At 42.2% G+C, this 22,211-nt stretch overlaps 2 protein-coding genes across 9 annotated transcripts in view; one reads left to right on the plus strand and one right to left on the minus strand.

Annotated features, from left to right (window-relative positions):
* Positions 1-18,595, plus strand: part of papss1 (3'-phosphoadenosine 5'-phosphosulfate synthase 1) — a 43,090-nt gene extending 24,495 nt beyond the window's left edge. Inside the window, exons 9-12 of the mRNA XM_061880308.1 lie at positions 4,692-4,827; positions 13,084-13,352; positions 13,454-13,683; positions 17,846-18,595. Of these exons, the coding sequence (XP_061736292.1) occupies positions 4,692-4,827; positions 13,084-13,352; positions 13,454-13,683; positions 17,846-17,984 (774 nt within the window). The 3' untranslated portion in view covers positions 17,985-18,595. The remainder of the gene's footprint in view (positions 1-4,691; positions 4,828-13,083; positions 13,353-13,453; positions 13,684-17,845) is intronic.
* sgms2a (sphingomyelin synthase 2a) overlaps positions 1-22,211 on the minus strand; it is a 246,777-nt gene that overhangs the window by 60,417 nt on the left and 164,149 nt on the right. The gene's annotated exons all lie outside the window — the stretch shown is intronic.

The raw sequence follows: 22,211 nt of genomic DNA on the forward strand, positions 1-22,211 counted from the left end.
TTGTACAGTACAGTAAATATTCTGTACAATTGACCACTAAATGGTAACACCCCAATAAGCTTTTCAACGTTTATCAATTACTTAGTAAATGACCAAGTCGAGGTGATCTACCTCATATATACATATACACACACACGTATCATTTATACACACTCACATATATATATATATATTATATATATATATATATATATATATATATATATATATATATATATATATATATATATATATATGTACATACATACATTTATATATACATACATTTATATATAAAGTAAATAATTTATATTTATTTATTTTGCCGTTTTTGTTCACATGTTGAAGGTGTTTTAATGAATATACATGCATGTTTAACACATATAGATTCCTATCTTTCATGAAGACAAGAATATAAGTTGGTGCATTACCTGATTCTGATGACTTGGATTGATTGGAATCAGACATCCACGTTTTCAAATGGAGGAGAAAAAAAGTTCCTCTTTTCTGTCTAATACCACATGAAAGTCGTTGGTTTTTGGCATCTTATTTGTCCAGCTTCCATATTCCTTTTTATACACTTTACAAGAAATACATTTGCGGCAAAATCCTTAGCTTGCTCGCGCTGGCTTTCGGAGACTCTTATTTTGTTAGCGCAGGCGCGATGGAGCGGCACTTTTATTGTGAAGACAGGAACTGTGCGATCAGTCTTTAGACTTGTGACGGGAAGCACGGTTGAAATAAAAAGTGTCTTTTTTTCCGTTACACTTTTGATTGATTGATTGAAACTTGTATTAGTAGATTGCACAATACAGTACATATTCCGTACAATTGACCACTAAATGGTAACACCCCAATAAGTTTTTCAACTTGTTTAAGTCGGGTTCTACGTGTTACAGTCACATGACCGCCTGGCTCTGTTCAATTGGTCCAACGTCACCAGTGACTGCATGTGACGACGCAGGCATGTGTAGTTCCTACTTTGAATGCGTGTCTGACAAAATCAAAACAAACAAAGCGTGCATTAACAGATCGATAAAAAAAAAGTAGCGAGTAACGAGCTGAATGTAAATAAATGGAGCGGAGTAAAAGTAGCGTTTCTTCTCTATAAATATACTCAAGTAAAAGTAAAAGTATGTTGCATAAAAACTACTCTTAGAAGTACAATTTATCCCAAAAGTTACTCAAGTAGATGTAACGGAGTAAATGTAGCGTGTTACTACCCACCTCTGAATGTCGCACAGGCACAATTTTCAACTATGAAAATATGCTCAAATAAAGGGAGATTTTGGGCTTTGATTTCTTCCTTTCACCTTATAGAACAGGCCTGGGCAATTATTTTGACTCGGGGGCCACATTTTGAAAAAAATGTGTCTGAGGGTCGGTATATCTATTTTTAAGTACACTAATACAAAACCTCACAATATGAATGCTAAAAACGTTATGACAGAGCACCTTAAAAACAGAATGGAATTTTTCCTTTTTTTATGAATGATAAAACACTGAATATTGACAAAAAATGAACGTCAGACCCCCCCTTTCGATCAACATATTTTACAATCAAGTGAAACGTAACAAACAGTGAAATATGAACGTGAAGGGTACACAATAAACTCACCTACAATCTGATATATCTAATATTTGCTGAATTTCCCCCAGGGATCAATAAAGTAGTTTCTATTGTAATCTATATATCACAAAGCTTTAGAACTTTGTTGTGAAAATGTCCTTCCCCGTCTGTGGAAACGCTTCCCGCCCACACTACTTGGTGCCTCGTCCGAGCTGCTGTGACGTAGATGACCATCCATCCATCCATCCATCATCTTCCGCTTATCCGAGGTCGGGTCGCGGGGGCAACAGCCTAAGCAGGGAAACCCAGACTTCCCTCTCCCCAGCCACTTCGTCTAGCTCTTCCCGGGGGATCCCGAGGCGTTCCCAGGCCAACCGGGAGACATAGTCTTCCCAACGTGTCCTGGGTCTTCCCCGTGGCCTCCTACCGGTTGGACGTGCCCTAAACACCTCCCTAGGGAGGCGTTCGGGTGGCATCCTGACCAGATGCCCGAACCACCTCATCTGGCTCCTCTCCATGTGGAGGAGCAGCGGCTTTACTTTGAGTTCCTCCCGGATGGCAGAGCTTCTCACCCTATCTCTAAGGGAGAGACCCGCCACACGGCGGAGGAAACTCATTTCGGCCGCTTGTACCCGTGATCTTATCCTTTCGGTCATGACCCAAAGCTCATGACCATAGGTGGGGATGGGAACGTAGATCGACCGGTAAATTGAGAGCTTTGCCTTCCGGCTCAGCTCCTTCTACACCACAACGGATCGATACAACGTCCGCATTACTGAAGACGCCGCACCGATCCGCCTGTCGATCTCACGATCCACTCTTCCCTCACTCGTGAACAAGACTCCGAGGTACTTGAACTCCTCCACTTGGGGCAGGGTCTCCTCCCCAACCCGGAGATGGCACTCCACCCTTTTCCGGGCGAGAACCATGGACTCGGATTTGGAGGTGCTGATTCTCATTCCGGTCGCTTCACACTCGGCTGCGAACCGATCCAGCGAGAGCTGAAGATCCCGGTCAGATGAAGCCATCAGGACCACATCATCTGCAAAAAGCAGAGACCTAATCCCGTGGCCACCAAACCGGAACCCCTCAATGCCTTGACTGCGCCTAGAAATTCTGTCCATAAAAGTTATGAACAGAATCGGTGACAAAGGACAGCCTTGGCGGAGTCCAACCCTCACTGGAAATGTGTCCGACTTACTGCCAGCAATGCGGACCAAGTTCTGACACTGATCATACAGGGAGCGGACCGCCACAATCAGACAGTCCGGTACCCCACACTCTCTGAGCACTCCCCACAGGACTTCCCGAGGGACACGGTCGAATGCCTTCTCCAAGTCCACAAAGCACATGTAGACTGGTTGGGCAAACTCCCATGCACGTAGATGACCATAGTAACTAATTAGATGACCATAGTAACTAATTAGATGACCATAGTAACTAATTAGATTAGCATAGTAACTAATTAGATTAGCATAGTAACTAATTAGATTACCATAGTAACTGGTATATCATCCATAACCGCAGATTCCAACCATTGAAATACTTTATATAGTTCAAGACTTACGGTCATTAGAAAACATCACTGGACATCATAATGGCAGCTACAATTTCCATCTTAAAGATCTTAAAGGCCTACTGAAATGAGATTTTCTTATTTAAACGGGGATAGCAGGTCCATTCTATGTGTCATACTTGATCATTTTGCGATATTGCCATATTTTTGCTGAAAGGATTTAGTAGAGAACATCGACGATAAAGTTCCCAACTTTTGGTCGCTAATAAAAAAGCCTTGCTTTTACAGGAAGTAGCAGACGATGTGCGCGTGACGTCACGGGTTGTAGCGCTCCTCACATCCTCACATTGTTTATAATCATAGCCACCAGCAGCAACAATTTCCCCATTAATTTGAGCGAGGATGAAAGATTCGTGGATGAGGATAGTGAGAGTGAAGGACTAGAAAGAAAAAAAAGGCCAGGGCAGTGAGAGCGATTCAGATGTTATTAGACATCTGGAAAATCCCTTATCTGCCTATTGTGTTACTAGAGTTTTAGTGAGATTATATGGTACCTGATAGTCGGAGGGGTGTGGCCACGGGTGTGGTGACCGCCAGTGTCTCCGGTGGGAGGAGGTAATAGTCCGCAGCTGCGGTAGGACGCAAGCTCCGCTCATAACTAGGGTAAGAGCTGACTTATTACCACAATTTTCTCACCGAAACCTGCCGGTTGACATGTGGTCGGGAACCATGTTTGCTTGACCGCTCTGTTCCATAGTAAAGCTTCACCTTCGGGAATTTTAAACAAAGAAACCCCGGCTGTGTTTGTGTGGCTAAAGGCTAAAAGCTTCCCACCTCCATCTTTCTACTTTGACTTCTCCATTATTAATTGAACAAATTGCAAAAGATTCAGCAACACAGATGTCCAGAATACTGTGTAGTTATGCGATTAAAGCAGACTACTTATAGCTTGGATTGGGCTGGAAAAAAATGTCCGCTACAACCCGAGACGTCAAACGCACGCGTCATCATACCGTGACATTTTCAACAGAACATTTTGCTCGAAATTTAAAATTGCAATTTAGTAAACTAAAGCGGCCGTATTGGCATGTGTTGCAATGTTAATATTTCATCATTGATATATAAACTATCAGACTGCGTGGTCGCTAGTAGTGGCTTTCAGTAGGCCTTTTAAAAATTATTTGGGAATGTCCGGCGGGCCAGATTGAAAAGCTCAACGGGCCAAATGTGGCCTTTGGGCCTTAATTTGCCCAGGTCTGTTACAGAAGGTACTTCCCATACAAGTCCAGTTCAGTCTCAGGGTCTACTACCAATTTTCCACATGATAGACTCTCTACCACAATCATGCCTGCCTCCTATGGGGAGAAATCTCTTCAAAGTGTTTTTTTTGTTTGTTTTTTTTGTGGATCCATTTAGTTTAAAATAGCCATCGACTATTTAACGTCACCAGAGAATTTGATTTAAACAAGAGTGTGCCCGGTGCCTTGGACCTGATAAGTCTGGACTTTATTAGACCTCAGCTTGGCGCCTCTCCAGCTCTGCGCAGCTTTTTACGGTCGTCCCGTGTCTGGATTATGTTAGAATGCGCGTCCACTGCCCTGATGTGGCGCCTATACTGTATTTCAGATGGTGATGGAAAGCGGAGACTGGCTTGTCGGCGGAGACCTGGAGGTGCTGGACCGGATCTACTGGAACGACGGGCTGGACCAGTACCGACTGACGCCCAGCGAGCTCAAGCAGAAGTTTAAAGAAAAGAACGCAGGTATGTCGGAATTGGGCTGGACCGCTAAAACAATATCAATATATACAGTGGGGAATACAAATATTTAGTCAGCCAGCGATTGTGCAAGTTCTCCCACTTAAAATGATGACAGAGGTCTGTAGTTTTCATCATAGGTACACTTCAACTGTGAGAGACAGAATGTGGAAAAAAAATCCAGGAATTCACATCGTAGGAATTTTAAAGAATTTATTTGTAAATTATGGTGGAAAATAAGTATTTGGTCAAGCATTCAAAGCTCTCACTGATGGAAGGAGGTTTTGGCTCAAAATCTCAGGATACATGGCCCCATTCATTCTTTCCTTAACAGGGATCAATCGTCCTGTCCCCTTAGCAGAAAAACAGCCCCAAAGCATGATGTTTCCACCCCCATGCTTCACAGTAGGTATGGTGTTCTTGGGATGCAACTCAGTATTCTTCTTCCTCCAAACACGAGGAGTTGAGTTTATACCAAAAAGTTCTATTTTGGTTTCATCTGACCACATGACATTCTCCCAATCCTCTGCTGTATCATCCATGTATCCATTTTGGTATAAACTCAACTGGTCGTGTTTGGAGGAAGAAGAATACTGAGTTGCATCCCAAGAACACCATACCTACTGTGAAGCATGGGGGTGGAAACATCATGCTTTGGGGCTGTTTTTCTGCTAAGGGGACAGGACGATTGATCCGTGTTAAGGAAAGAATGAATGGGGCCATGTAACGTGAGATTTTGAGCCAAAACCTCCTTCCATCAGTGAGAGCTTTGAATGGTTGACCAAATACTTATTTTCCACCATCATTTACAAATAAATTCTTTAAAATTCCTACAATGTGAATTCCTGGATATTTTTTCACATTCTGTCTCTCACAGTTGAAGTGTACCTATGATGAAAATGACAGACCTCTGTCATCATTTTAAGTGGGAGAACTTGCACAATCAGTGGCTGACTAAATACTTTTTTGCCCCACTGTGTCGTGATAGATACTCAATTCACATAAATAATACATGTTTGATGAAATGTTTGATATACAGTAAACATATTCTGGTTCGGTCAGAAGAAACCAGAGAGAATGAAGCATGGTGTGTTGCATTAACATAGGCACTCGCGGTCAGGAAACAGGAAGTGATCTGTGAGCAATGGGAGGGACACGCTTAACCGCCAATCGCGTAACAGTATCAACTACCTATGTGGCCGTGCCATCTTGCTGTTGATTCTGTGCAGAGAGGAAATAAATTGGTGATAAGACAGGAAAAGTCACATCGACAATATGGCAGTTTTGTTTTTTTCAAACGGATAATACTTCTTCGCAGTGCTGGTCTTTTCTCTCTCGTCCGTTCCCTATTCGGATGTACGGAAACAACACGTAGGAATTAAAGTGCAGGAGTGTATAAATAAAATGAATAATAAAATATAAAAAATGTGTTCCTTTTAAAATAATAATTTGGTCCAAAAATATTTAAATAAATATAAGTTAATTACAATACTTTAACGAGAATAACAGACCACCTAACTTCCTGGCAGTAAACCTGCAAAATGTGTTGTTCTTAAGTTTCTCTGTTTACATTTTCACTACTTTGTTACATTGTATTAAGCATTCCATCCATATTTCTCTATTTTACACCTTATTTAAAAAAGGGTCTTAAGTGTTTATTGTGATTTTAGAATTGTGTTTACATTGATTGTTTTCCATGGTTGTGTTGACATTTCCATTTATTTCAGTCTCAATAGCTGAGGGGATTATAACATTTAATATATTTTTCTCCTGGTCCATATTTACCATAGGTCGTAAAAAATATCAATAATTGTTATTATTGACCAATATAAAAAAGTAATTGCGATACGGTTTTCAGCCATATCAAGCAGAAACTACGTTGGAGACACCCAACTAAACTAAATAGCAGAGATCTAGTTAGTTTTCCACAACTGCCGTGAAAAGTCCAGAAGAAAGCTGAGAAATTGTTTTCTTTCACACGTCACAGCGTCCCACCATCGGAACATTTGATGTGTAGTGATTTCAGTGTGACGTTTACGATATTTATCATCTGGAACAATTGCTTTCAACACATCTTGAAAACATGCTGCGGTCAGGGCCCCTGGGGCCCATAATCTCTGACGGTGCACCTGCTTTTAAGAAAACTACTATCAAAAGGTGTATATAATTGGACAAGGAAACTCTTTTTCATTTCCCTGGCTCATAAAACAATATTGTTGACTTTTAATTATTTTATAACTTAGCATTCATGGCTAGCACATTAGCTTTTAATTTGTTTCCGCAAATAAAAACTACAATTTAAAATAATGAATCTTTTGAGAAGCTTTGCGGGGGTTTTTAACTAGGCTATAATAAAAAATAATAAAAGTGGAATCTACTGTTAAACGCGGAATGTCACGGAAGTCGACATAATGTGACTGAAATGACTATTGTCAGGGGAAATCATGTTTCACTCCCTCACCCCTGTCACAACTAAGAAATTAACGAGACGGCCACTTGAAAACCCAGCCAACAAAAGTCTTTAGGGTTTCTGTGGGTCATTAAAAAACATTACAAGTTATTAAATGGATTTTGCTAAATTAAGGCCTTTAAAAAGCATTAAATTCGATGTCCAGCGGCATTAAAAAATGTATAAAATTGTAAGCCGGAACCGATTCATGGAGCAATAAATAAAAATGAACTAAATAATTTGCCCTCTTCGATAAAGTGCTACGTCTCTGGGTTTCTTTTTTCGTCTCTGCCTTTCAAACTGGATACAAGACGTCTCACTCTGTGCATCGCTCAGTGTAATTACATGAACAGAGTGAGCCTCTTGTCAGTCATCCAATCTTTGTTTCGGTACGTACAGGCAGAACCTACTTGCAAGTCTCTTCCACATGTTTTGTGGTTCTCGCCCGGAAAAGGGTGGAATGCCATCTCCGGGTTGGGGAGGAGACCCTGCCCCAAGTGGAGGAGTTCAAGTACCTAGGAGTCTTGTTCACGAGTGAGGGAAGAGTGGATCGTGAGATCGACAGGCGGATCGGTGCGGCGTCTTCAGTAATGCGGACGTTGTACCGATCCGTTGTGGTGAAGAAGGAGCTGAGCCGGAAGGCAAAGCTCTCAATTTACCGGTCGATCTACGTTCCCATCCCCACCTATGGTCATGAGCTTTGGGTCATGACCGAAGGGATAAGATCACGGGTACAAGCGGCCGAAATGAGTTTCCTCCGCCGGGTGGCGGGTCTCTCCCTTAGGGTGAGAAGCTCTGCCATCCGGGAGGAACTCAAAGTAAAGCCGCTGCTCCTCCACATGGAGAGGAGCCAGATGAGGTGGTTCGGGCATCTGGTCAGGATGCCACCCGAACGCCTCCCTAGGGAGGTGTTTAGGGCACGTCCAACCGGTAGGAGGCCACGGGGAAGACCCAGGACACGTTGGGAAGACTATGTCTCCCGGCTGGCCTGGGAACGCTTCGGGATCCCCCGGGAAGAGCTAGACGAAGTGGCTGGGGAGAGGGAAGTCTGGGTTTCCCTGCTTAGGCTGTTGCTCCCGCGACCCGAGCTCGGATAAGTGGAAGATGATGGATGGATGGATGGATGGATGTTTTTGTGTGTATAACAGTGGTAGCAACGCTACCACTGTTATACACACTGGAGCTGAAACTAATCTTTTTAATACAACGGTCACTTTTAATGTGGACATTGCCTCCAAACCGTAGGCGAAGACGTTAACGAAGGCGGGCTGTGCGAACCACCGAAATGTCGTCGTAACCAGCTGACCAGTCACAGTTGTCCCCCCATGCCCCAACTTTATTTTAACAATATTATGACACATAATATTCAAACAATTAGAACACCCAAGTAAAAATGTATCAATATTGTTTTCAAAATATGCGCATATAAATGTTTTTTTCTAATTTCAAAACGCTAATAGAAAATTGAAAGAAAAGGACCATAAGGAAAGAATAAACAAAAGAAACATGTGCAAGGGAAAACAAAACAAAATAGAACAAAAAACAAAGGCATTATATTACAATTGTTTTTATTTTGTCTTTGATGGAAATGGTCTTTATAATGTCTTTTAGGATGTGGGAAGTTATCATGACCTTTTCTGTTTCTTAGTCATCATTAGTGGTTAAAGCCCTTCACTAGCAAACACAGGGAGGCCAACTGCAATGTGTGCAAAAAGACCTCCAAACTTTGCTCAACGGGCATCAGCGTGGTGAAATCATACAAGTCGGCGATTAAAAGGCAGGCAGCAGTCAACAGTGTCAAATTTCTTTGGCGTGACCAAAGCAAATTCTGCTATATCAAATGAATGAAAATAGAAAAAAAAAATCTCACATTCGACAGTCTTTTGGGACAATTCTGATTCATTAGTAAGTAACGATGTAATTTTTCAATTATTCAAATTTAGCATTGTTAAACTCCTACAATTTTGTCCGGGCAGACAATTGTAAGCTTTTGACTGAATCTGGAGTAAAACATGGGCATAACATTTATTTTAGGTGTCAGAGAGGAGAAATCTAGCAAAACTCTTAGCCATTATGGACAACACCTCCCACCCACTACACTCGGACCTGGCGGAGAGAATGAACACGTTCAGTGGAAGGCTCAGACTCCCAAAATGTAACACCGAACGACACGGGAGGTCCTTCATACCGACAGCCATCAGACTGTATAATGCATATGTTCCTTGACTGCACTTAAATGTAGAATATATTTATATGATTAATATATTATATATATATATATATATTATATATATATATATATATATATATATATAATATGTTATATATTATTTATTATTATTATTACTATTATTGTTTATTGTGAAACCAGGGATCCATATAGTACTTTCTATTCTATTCTATTCAATTCTATTAAAAGGCTTTAAATTAGACTTATCGATACCTGCAGAAAACCTGGTTTGCAAGGACAACACATCTCATCTGCTTGTGTAATTGACAAGACCGCCCATGCCAGGGATTTTAGCGTCTTCAGTTAATGATAACTTGACTGCCTCTAATACTGATACCGAAAAGTATTAAGTGTAACTTCATGACTTCAAAGATGCTTTATGTTTCCATACGTGTAAGACATACGAAATAATTTGTATTTATATTTCTCTCCCACCCTGAACTCTAAGCTCGGTGAGAGAGTGGCCACTGAAAAGCAAAAATGATGGATGAGAGACCACTTACTGTTTTTACTAAACCAAAATACAATTATTCAGCAAAACAGTTAATTCCAGATAGGGGGGAACTGATTTTCTAATAGCACTCACATGCAAACTCAATGTACGAAGACTGTCACAGCCGTAACTTTTTATTTCAACACTGTCTCGTCTCTACTCAGCTGTCAAGACAAGATCTCTTAAGAACAGCACACATCCCGACTGACAGCTCTACCAAAATAAAGGTTTAAAAAAGTTGCTTACCACATTTTTCGGAGTATAAGTCGCACCTGCCGAAAATGCATAATAAAGAAGGGGAAAAACATATAAGTCGCACTGGAGTATAAGGCCCCTTTTTTGGGGAAATTTATTTGATTAAACCCAACACCAAGAATCGATATTTGAAAGGCAATTTAAAATAAAGAATAGTGAACAACAGGCTGAATAAGTGTACGTTATATGAGGCATAAATAATCAACTGCTATGTTAACCTAACATATTATGGTAAGAGTCATTCAAATAACTATAACATATAGTTATAACATATAACATACAAGTTTACCAAACTGTCACTCCTAATCGCTAAATCCCATGAAATCTTATACGTCTAGTCTCTTACGTGAATGAGCTAAATAATTTCACACATAAGTCGCTCCTGAGTATAAGTCGCACCCCAGGCCAAACTATGAAAAAAAACTGCGACTTATAGTCCGAAAAATACGTTTCTTATGCATTTTGTTCCTAAAGCTTTGATAGATACAATTAGAGCTGGGCGATATGGACCAAAATTGATATCTCAGTGTTTTCAGGCTGAATCATGAAATAACGTATATATCGGTATTTTAAAACAAAACGTGCAAAGTGTTTAGTTTGAAATTAACATCACATTACTGTTAATACCAGTGTTCTGAAAATTACTTTTAAAAAGTAATTCATTATAGTTACTTGTTACCTAACCAAAAAAAAAATGTAATTACTAACACAATTACTCTTTAGTAAGTGTAATTATTTACTAGGAAAAGTGAATGTGTTACTTAAAAAGAAACAACTTTAAATATAAGTCATATCCAGTTAAGAGAGGTTTATGAAAGCAGCGTGTGTGTTGCCAAGTGACGTGTGACTTCAGCCAGGGTTTTAGCTGAAATGTATTTCTTAGCTTTAGCATTTAACCTCAGGTTAATAAAACAGGAGCCGCCAGCCTCGGCGCTCCAGTGCAGGCCTGAAAGGCTAATGTGGCGAGGAGTGGCGGCAGCGACTCCGGACGTGCGCTGACTGATTCCCGTGTGCCGGACACTTCCTCAGCTACGGTGTCTGCACAGAGTGCAAGTGGCCAAAACAAAGGCACATCAAAAGATACCGGTATGGTGGTATTGTCTCAACTATATATCTCTTTCTAAAATATACCGTAGTACCAGTATACCGCCCAGCCCTAGGTACAATTATGTGACCCAAATATTCAAAATACTGGTCACAAATGTCCAATCACGTATTTCGACAATAATTCTAAGTATTTTTTTGCATTTCATTAGCAAACATGTTACTACATTTTATTTAGCGCTTACTCTGTGGTGGTAAAATCAGTGTAGACCAGGGGGTAGCCGGGGGTGTATATTGTAGCGTCCCGGAAGAGTTAGTGCTGCAAGGGGTTATGGGTATTTGTTCTGTTGTGTTTATGTTGTGTTTTGGTGCGGAAGTTTTCCTGAAATGTGTTTGTCATTCTTGTTTGGTGTGGGTTCACAGTGTGGCGCATATTTGTAACAGTGTTGAAGTTGTTTATACGGCCATCGTCAGTGTGACCTGTATGACTGTTGACCAAGTATGCCTTGCATTCACCTGTGTGAGTGAAAAGCCGTAGGTATTATGTGATAGGGCCGGAACGCAAAGGCAGTGCCTTTTAGGGTTTATTGGCGCTCTGTACTTCTCCTTACGTCAGTGTACCAGAACGTACAGCGGCGTTTTAAAAAGTCATAGAGTTTACTTTTTGAAACCGATACCGTTAATTTTCGATATTAAATTATAAAGCATTTATCGGCCATCTCTAATCATCAAATAATTAATTGTATATCCATCCATCCATCCATCTTCTTCCGCTTATCCGAGGTCGGGTCGCGGGGGTAACAGCCTAAGCAGGGAAACCCAGACTTCCCTTTCCCCAGCCACTTCGTCTAGCTCTTCCCGGGGGATCCCGAGCCGTTCCCAGGCCAGCCGGGAGACATAGTCTTCCCAACGTGTCCTGGGTCTTCCCCGTGGCCTCCTACCGGTTGGACGTGCCCTAAACACCTCCCTAGGGAGGCGTTCGGGTGGCATCCTGACCAGATGCCCGAACCACCTCATCTGGCTCCTCTCGATGTGGAGGAGCAGCGGCTTTACTTTGAGTTCCTCCCGGATGGCAGAGCTTCTCACCCTATCTCTAAGGGAGAGACCCGCCACACGGCGGAGGAAACTCATTTGGTCCGCTTGTACCCGTGATCTTATCCTTTCGGTCATGACCCAAAGCTCATGACCATAGGTGAGGATGGGAACGTAGATCGACCGGTAAATTGAGAGCTTTGCCTTCCGCCTCAGCTCCTTCTTCACCACAACGGATCGGTACAACGTCCGCATTACTGAAGACGCCGCACCGATCCGCCTGTCGATCTCACGATCCACTCTTCCCTCACTCGTGAACAAGACTCCTAGGTACTTGAACTCCTCCACTTGGGGCAGGGTCTCCTCCCCAACCCGGAGATGGCACTCCACCCTTTTCCGGGCGAGAACCATGGACTCAGACTTGGAGGTGCTGATTCTCATTCCGGTCGCTTCACACTCGGCTGCAAACCGATCCAGTGAGAGCTGAAGATCCCGGTCAGATGAAGCCATCAGGACCACATCATCTGCAAAAAGCAGAGATCTAATCCTGCGGTCACCAAACCGGAACCCCTCAACGCCTTGACTGCGCCTAGAAATTCTGTCCATAAAAGTTATGAACAGAATGGGTGACAAAGGACAGCCTTGGCGGAGTCCAACCCTCACTGGAAATGTGTTCGACTTACTGCCAGCAATTGTATAATCAATCATACAATCATCATATGATTAAGAATTCAGTCCTGTCTACTTTTCCCACCACAGACGCCGTTTTCGCCTTCCAGCTGCGCAACCCGGTACACAATGGCCACGCTCTCCTGATGCAGGACACCCACAAGCGTCTGACCGAGCGGGGCTACCGCCGACCCGTCCTGTTGCTCCACCCACTGGGGGGCTGGACCAAAGACGACGACGTGCCCCTGCCCTGGCGCATGAAGCAGCACGCCGCCGTGCTGGAGGAGGGCGTCCTGAATCCAGACTCTACCATCGTGGCCATCTTTCCCTCGCCCATGATGTACGCCGGCCCGACGGAGGTTAGCGCCCGGCAAGAATGCTCAGATTCGGCATCCTCCTTTTTGGTTGGTAGCCTTTTTTTTCTCTTTTTTTTTTGTTTAATTTCTCCCTCCCTCGGCAGGTTCAGTGGCACTGCAGGGCTCGGATGGTGGCCGGTGCCAACTTCTACATTGTGGGCCGCGACCCTGCCGGCATGCCCCACCCCGACACAGGAAAGGACCTGTACGAGCCCACCCACGGTGCCAAGGTCCTCACCATGGCTCCCGGCCTAATCACTTTGGAGATTCTGCCTTTCAAAGTCGCCGCTTACAACAAGCTCAAAAGAGCGATGGACTTCTACGAGCCCAAAAAGTAAGCAAAGTACTATACAGTGGGGCAAAAAAGTATTTAGTCAGCCAGCGATTGTGCAAGTTCTCCCACTTCCAATGACGACAGAGGTCTGTAATTTTCATCATAGGTACACTTCAACTGTGAGAGACAGAATGTGAAATCCAGGAATTCACTTTGTAGGAATTTTAAAGAATTTATTTGTAAATGATGGTGGAAAATAAGTATTTGGTCAACCATTCAAAGCTCTCACTGATGGAAGGAGGTTTTGGCTCAAAATCTCACGATACATGGCCCCATTCATTCTTTCATTAACACGGATTAATCGTCCTGTCCCCTTAGCAGAAAAACAGCCCCAAAGCATGATGTTTCCACCCCCATGCTTCACTGTATTTATGGTGTTCTTGGGATGCAACTCAGTATTCTTCTTCCTCCAAACACGACGAGTTGAGTTTATACCAAAATGGATACATGGATGATACAGCAGAGGATTGGGAGAATGTCATGTGGTCAGATGAAACCAATATAGAACTTTTTGGTATAAACTCAACTCGTCGTGTTTGGAGGAAGAAGAATACTGAGTTGCATCCCAAGAACACCATACCTACTGTGAAACACGGGGGTGGAAACATCATGCTTTGGGGCTGTTTTTCTGCTAAAGGGACAGGACGATTGATCCGTGTTAAGGAAAGAATGAATGGGGCCATGTATCCTGAGATTTGGAGCCAAAACCTCCTTCCATCAGTGAGAGCTTTGAATGGTTGACCAAATACTTATTTTCCACCATCATTTACAAATAAATTCTTTAAAATTCCTACCATGTGAATTCCTGGATTTTTTTTTCACATTCTGTCTCTCACAGTTGAAGTGTACCTATGATGAAAATTACAGACCTCTGTCATCATTTGAAGTGGGAGAACTTGCACAATCGCTGGCTGACTAAATACTTTTTTGCCCCACTGTATGTTCTTCCTTTTTCTTTAGCCGTCATTCTATCAAACACAGGTCATAAAGTCACAAGCAGTAACACAGTTGTGCCTAATCCCCAGAACATTTCCAACTAACGAATGATTACCAACAATGTTCATGCAAGCAATGTTTCTCCTCTAAATGAGACGTAACTGCTCAGGGAATGTTGATAATGACCACGAGCTTTTAATCAGGAACATTCAGTACATAACTTTGTCTGCAAAGAACATGTTCAGTCTGGGACGGTCAGTCTTCAAGAAAGCAAAAATCTGCTTCTAATTGGAATACAAATGTACTTCAAACAATGTGTCCAGACCTGGTCACATTGAGCTGTGCTTTACTGGCGTCACATAATGCGTCTTCAGAGCGGATAGTCGCACAGAAGGGCTGTCATGTGACAGGAATAAGCTTCAGTAGGCAAGACTTTTACGATCACCAGTAGGCATGGGTACCTTTTAACTTTGAACAGATACAATACGAATTGCCGGTAGCTGGGAATCGATACCGGTACTCAACAGTACCTATTTTAGTTATTGTGTGTGATAATGAATCCTTTTTTTTTTTAAATTATATAATCTTAGTATTTATTGCAACCTTTTAAAATGAGCTGATTACAATAACTGCTGTCCAGTTATTACATCGAGTTTTAAGGTAACATCTCTATGAGCTGGGATGAGAATCAGCACCTCCAAGTCCGAGTCCATGGTTCTAGCCCGGGAAAGGGTGGAGTGCCATCTCCGGGTTGGGGAGGAGACCCTGCCCCAAGTGGAGGAGTTCAAGTACCTAGGAGTCTTGTTCACGAGTGAGGGAAGAGTGGATCGGGAGATCGACAGGTGGATCGGTGCAGCGTCTTCAGTAATGCGGACGCTCTATCGATCAATTGTGGTAAAGGAGGAGCTGAGCCGGAAGGCAAAGCTCTCAATTTACCGGTCGATTTACGTTCCCATCCTCACCTATGGTCATGAGCTGTGGGTCATGACCGAAAGGACAAGATCACGGGTACAAGCGGCCCAAATGAGTTTCCAGGTCTCTCCCTTAGAGATAGGGTGAGAAGCTCTGCCATCCGGGAGGAACTCAAAGTAAAGCCGCTGCTCCTCCACATCGAGAGGAGCCAGATGAGGTGGTTCGGGCATCTGGTCAGGATGCCACTTGAACGCCTCCCTCGGGAGGTGTTTTGGGCACGTCCGACCGGTAGGAGGCCACGGGCAAGACCCAGGACACGTTGGGAAGACTATGTCTCCCGGCTGGCCTGGGAACACCTCGGGATCCCCCAGGAAGAGCTGGATGAAGTGGCTGGGGAGAGGGAAGTCTGGGCTTCCCTGCTTAGGCTGCTTCCCCCGCAACCCGACCTCAGATAAGCGGAAGAAGACGGATGGATCTCTATGAGCCAATTACTTTGTTGACATTGAAAATTGCAATATTACCCAGGGGTAGTTTGGTTGAGTCCGCTCTCAGTGCTGCTGGAGTGGTTTCTTAGTGTGAAAGTTAGAGAGATGTAACAATATGAAAATGTTATATCACGGTTATCTTGACCAAAACGATCACCGTTATTATAATCGCAACTTTGTTAAAGGTTTCTAAAAAAGTACCTATAGTCACTGAAAACTTTAGATCTTTTAAAAATAACTAATATAAATAGACACACTGTTAAGGAAGCCACTATTTTGAATGTTTTGTGTTTATCTTCACTGATAGTGTTTTAGTCTTAGTATTTGATCTGTTTTAATGGCTAAGCTTTTATATATTGTTAGTACTGTAGCATTTGAATAAAAAATCTATTATTTATTATATCTGGCGGGTGTTCAACTCTTTGGTTGCCCTACTCTTTTCCACCATCCTTGCCCGCGCCATAAAACTACCTCTGTCTTGAACTCATCAGATCGATCATGTTGTTCTAAGAGAGCACAGTTTGTAGGTTTAATGTACACAAATTGAATATCCTAATTGCTCAGACAGTAATGTGTTTATTTATACAGGTTATGATTGCAGTATGTCGTATCTTAATGGGGAAAGACGTTAATGTCTCTTGTTTTATGATAGCATTTAAGCTGGCAAGTTGGCAGTTATCACCCACATTTTATGTATTGTTTTAATGCAAAACGTTAGTACTAACCGTCAGGTTTTACTGTGGTTATTAATACTGTTAATCACTACAACATTAGTTTATTTATGGCCTGCTGAGTCTGCAACTGGACGTGACATCACAGGCAACCCAGGTACCGTTGGGTTTTATGTGAATCGGTGCCCGGTAGTACTGCATTCGTTACCCATCCCTAACGACCAATCAGTGGACTGCGGTGGACGAAGTGGAGATTTACAGCCTCATCACCTTTTAGAAAACTAATCAATAGAAAGACACCCTAATAACCCTGAAACAGGAATTAAGTGGCACACATGTTGTAATCGATGCCATCGCTCCTCTTGCCGTGTGTAATTTAAAGAAGTGACCATGTCAAGACAGAAATGCAGTCCTGTAAATAAGATCAGAAAATAAGGCTTAGAAGACCTCTTCTATAAGAAATGTATCATTAATGATTTCTATTATTGTTGGCTGTATATAGAAAAATAAACTTGGGGAGTCTAAGGATATGGAGGATGCGTAAATTGCGAGGGAAACCCTAAAATTTGATTCAACTGATTTTTTTCCCCCCAGGGACAAAATATCAGATGCCTGAAGCATACTTGCCAACCCTTCCCATTTTCCCGGGAGATTCCCGAATTTCAGTGCGCCGCCTGAAAATCTCCCGGGATAACCATTCTCTCGAAATTCTCCCTATTTCCACCCGGACAACAAAACTGTTGTTGCGTCCTCTTCCTCCATACAAACAGCGTCACATGACATATGCGGCTTTTACACGCACATAAGTGAATGCAAGGCATACTTGGTCAACAGCCATACAGGTCACACTGAGGGTGGCCGTATAAACAACTTTAACACTGTTACAAATATGCACCACATTGTGAGCACACACCAAACAAGAATGACAAACACATTTCGGGAGAACATACGCACCGTAACACAACAGAACAAATACCCAGAACCCCTTGCAGCACTAATTCTTCTGGGACACCACGATATACACCCCCACTACCACCAAACCCCGCCCCCTCCAAACCAGCCCACCTCCCATCTCCCAAATTCGGAGGTCTCAAGGTTGGCAAGTATGGCCTGAAGTGAAACCAAAACTCACCGTGGCTATTTATGTTTTGACCGCAGCCATCAAGATTACGACTTCATCTCTGGCACACGCATGCGCAAGTTGGCCCGCGAGGGGGGCAACCCTCCCGACGGTTTCATGGCTCCAAAGGCGTGGGCCGTGTTAAAGGACTACTACAAGTCTCTGGAGAAGGCCTAAAAGTTCCAGTCAGGACAACGGAGCTGAAAGCCGAGGACTTTGGGGTCTTTTGATCTTAAGTTGGAAGTTGGGACCATTCAGCACATTGTCACACATACTGTACTGTAAAGTGTCACACATACTGTATCTACTTCATTTTACCTTAGGATAGAGGTACTGAAGACTTGGGAGGGTTGAGGTCAAGAATTGTTTTTAAGCAGCTTGAAGTCTTTGTTCTGCTCAGAAAAGTACTGAAAGCCAAGATTAGGTCCAAACGAGTTGCTTTGTTCTATAACTGTACGTTACATGTTGAGTGCCTTGTCAAACACTTGCCTTGAAAAGGTCCAATGTGCACGACAAAATCAGGACACGCCCACTTCCTGTCAAACAGTCCAACGGAGCAAGAGATGTATTTAAAAAGAAGATCTGCTGTCACAAACATCACTTTTTAATGTCTATTTATTCTTCTAAAACTGTCATCATTTAAAGCCTGTTGTGCATGTCCTGCCTCTTTTCTTACATCCTCTCCTGCCCGTCTGACCACTTGTCTCATGTTCACCATCATGGCTGTGATTTGTAATCTGCCTTGTCCAATAAAACATTTATAGCCGAATAAAAACAGGTTTATTGCATCCTCCAAAAGTATTTTCCGGATTTAGGTAAGAAGTCTAAGAAGCTCCTTTTAGGTTCTGACATCCTCCTCCTACACTGGGGGTCAGCAACCAGTGGATCTAGAGCTGCATGCGGCTCTTTAGCGCCGCCCTAGTGGCTCCCTGGACCGCTTTCAGAAATGTGTGAAAATGGACAAAGATGAAGAAAAAATATATATTTTTGTTTTAATATATTTTCTGTAGGAGAACAAACATGACACAAACCTTCCTAATTGTTAGAAATCCCACTGTTTGTTAGACATGTTTCACTATTTGACAAGCACAGTTTTGTCTTGCTACAAACCCAGTTTCCATATGAGTTGGGAAATTGTGTTAGATGTAAATATAAACAGAATACAATGATTTGCAAATCATTTTCAAGCCATATTCAGTTGAATATGCTACAAAGACAACATATTTGATGTTCAAACTGATAAACACTTTTTTTTTTGCAAATCATTGACTTTAGAATTTGATGCCAGCAACACGTGACAAAGAAGTTGGGAAAGGTAGCAATAAATACTGATAAAGTTGATAAATACTCATCAAACACTTATTTGGAACATCCCACAGGTGTGCGCTAATTGGGAACAGGTGGGTGCCATGATTGGCTATAAAAGCAGCTTCCATGAAATGCTAAGTAATTCACAAACAAGGATGGGGCGAGGGTCACCACTTTGTAAGCAAATTGTCGAACAGTTTTAGAACAACATTTCTCAACGAGCTATTGCAAGGAATTTAGAGATTTTACCATCTACAGTCCGTAAAATCATCAAAAGGTTCAGAGAATCTGGAGAAATCACTGCACGTAAGCAATGATATTACGGACCTTTGATCCCTCAGGCGGTACTGCATCACAAACCGACATCAGTGTGTAAAGGATATCACCACATGGGCTCAGGAACACTTCATAAAACCACCGTCAGTAACTGCAGTTGGTTGCTACATCTGTAAGTGCAAGTTAAAACTCTACTATGCAAAGCAAAACCCATTTATCAACAACACCAAGGAACGCCACTAGCTACGCTGGGCCCGAGCTCATCCAAGATGGACTGATGCAAAGTGGAAAGGTGTTCTGTGGTCTGACGAGTCCACATTTCAAATTATATTTGGAAACTGTGGACGTAGTGTCCTCCGGAACAAAGAGGAAAATAACCATTCGGATTGTTATAGGCGCAAAGTTGAAAAGCCAGCATGTGTGATGGTATGGGGGTGTATTAGTGCTCAAAGCATGGGTAACTTACACATCTGTGAAGGCACCATTAATGCTGAACGGTCCATACAGGTTTTGGAGCAACATATGTTATCATGGACGCCCCTGCTTATTTCAGCAAGACAATGACAAGCCACGTGTTACAACAGCGTGGTTTCGTAGTAAAAGAGTGTGGGTACTTTCCTGGCCCGCCTGCAGTCCAGACATGTATCCCATGGAAAATGTGTGGCGCATTATGAAGCGTAAAATACGACAGCAGAGACCCCGGACTGTTGAATGACTGAAGCTCTACATAAAACAAGAATGGGAAAGAATTCCACTTTGAAAGCTTCAACAATTAGTGCCACAACAATATCTGACACCTTCTAAGTTAGCTACCTCTCTTTGTTCATTATGTCTATTTTCTGCAGGATCTACTCTCTATTTTATGCAGCAATTGTTACATCCATCCATTTTCTACTGTTTGTTCTGGGTCGCAGGGGGATTGCTGGAGCCTATCCCAGCTGCATTCGGGCGGAAGGCGTTGTACACCCTAGACAAGTTGCCACCTCATTGCAGCAATTGTTACATATACTGTAAGTACATGGTCATTTTTATATATTGTATATATGATATAAACATATATATCAGTATATATAACATACTGTACATATGTAAATATTACATATATTATATTGCTACTATGGTACATTTTTTTTGTCTATTTTATACCTGCATTGTTCTTTCCATCTTTACACTTTCCATCCTTTGGAACTGAGCTATCGTGTGGAACAATTTCCCTTGGGGATTAATACAGTTTGTCTAAGTCAATAATTGCAGTAGGAGCGACAACGAAACAGTGGTTCCATATTGACAAAAAAAAAAATCAAACAAGCTTCAGGTATTTACATGTAACTTACACATTTTGTGTGTGAAGTGAATTATATTTGTATAGCGCTTTTCTCTAGTGACTCAAAGCGCTTTACATAGTGAAACCCAATATCTAAGTTACATTTAAAGCAGTGTGGGTGGCACTGGGAGCAGGTGGGTAAAGTGTCTTGCCCAAGGACACAACAGCAGTGACTAGGATGGCGGAAGCGGGGATCGAACCTGGAACCCTCAAGTTGCTGGCACGGCCACTCTACCAACCGAGCTATACCGCCCGTGTAATTATAAAAATAATACTACATTATAAGACACATTATTTACATGATATATAACACATATTGCATCATTATGTCTCATTTGTAGGTATATTTCAGCTCATTTAATTTTCCTAATGTCCTCTGTGTATTTAATTTATATTTCCATGTCTCATGACACATTATCTGTATGTAATATTGGCTGCATTTCCAATAGTTGTTTGTAAACCATGTTGTTCCAGACCACAGCAAATGTGACCTAGCTTGCAAACATTTTAATACATCCATTAGAAGAAGACAGCCTGCCATTTCCTTAAACTTGGGACACACACATCTATAGGTTTGGCCATTCTGATCCGGTAGTTTACAGAAGTTATCTCATCCTGTGAAAAGCCTCTATTTTACTAAGGATTTCAAATGTTGCAAAAATGTGTAAAATTTCAATTAAAAAAAGCATTTCAAGCAAACAAAGATTTGTGTCAGCCGTTGATAGTAGGCTAATATAGCTAATGTAGACACATCATGTGTTGCCTTTACAGATGTCCGATAATATCGGACGATAAATGCTTTAAAATGTGATATCGGAAATTATCGGTATCGGTTTCAAAAAGGAAAATGTATGACTTTTTAAAACTCCGCTGTACGGATTGGTACACAGACATAGAGAGAAGTACAGAGCGCCAATAAACCTTAAAAGGTGCTGCCTTTGCATGCTGGCCCAATCACATAATATCTACACGTTCACACACACAAGTGAATGCAAATCATACTTGGTCAACACCCATACAGGTCACGCTGAGGGTGGCCGTATAAAAAACTTTAACACTGTTACAAATATGCGCCACACTGTGAACCCACACCAAACAAGAATGACAAACACATTTCGGGAGAACATCCGCACCGTAACACAACATAAACACAACAGAACAAATACCCAGAATCCCTTGCAGCACTAAATCTTCCGGGACCTTACAATATACACCCCCAACCCCGCTCACCTGAACCTCCTCATGCTCTCTCTGGGAGAGCATGTCCCAAATTCCAAGCTGCTGTTTTGAAGCATGTTAAAATAATAATGGACTTTGTGACTTCAATAATAAATATGGCAGTGCCATGTTGCCATTTTTTTCCCCATAACTTGAGTTGATTTATTTTTAGAAAAACCTTCTTACATTGTTTAATGCAGGGGTGCCCATTACATCGATCGCGAGCTACCAGTCGACCGCGGGGGGTGTGTCAGTCGATCTCCAGCCAGGCTTTAAAA

This window comes from Nerophis ophidion, linkage group LG20 (assembly GCF_033978795.1).
Source record: "Nerophis ophidion isolate RoL-2023_Sa linkage group LG20, RoL_Noph_v1.0, whole genome shotgun sequence".
NCBI classification, from domain to species: Eukaryota; Metazoa; Chordata; class Actinopteri; order Syngnathiformes; family Syngnathidae; genus Nerophis; species Nerophis ophidion.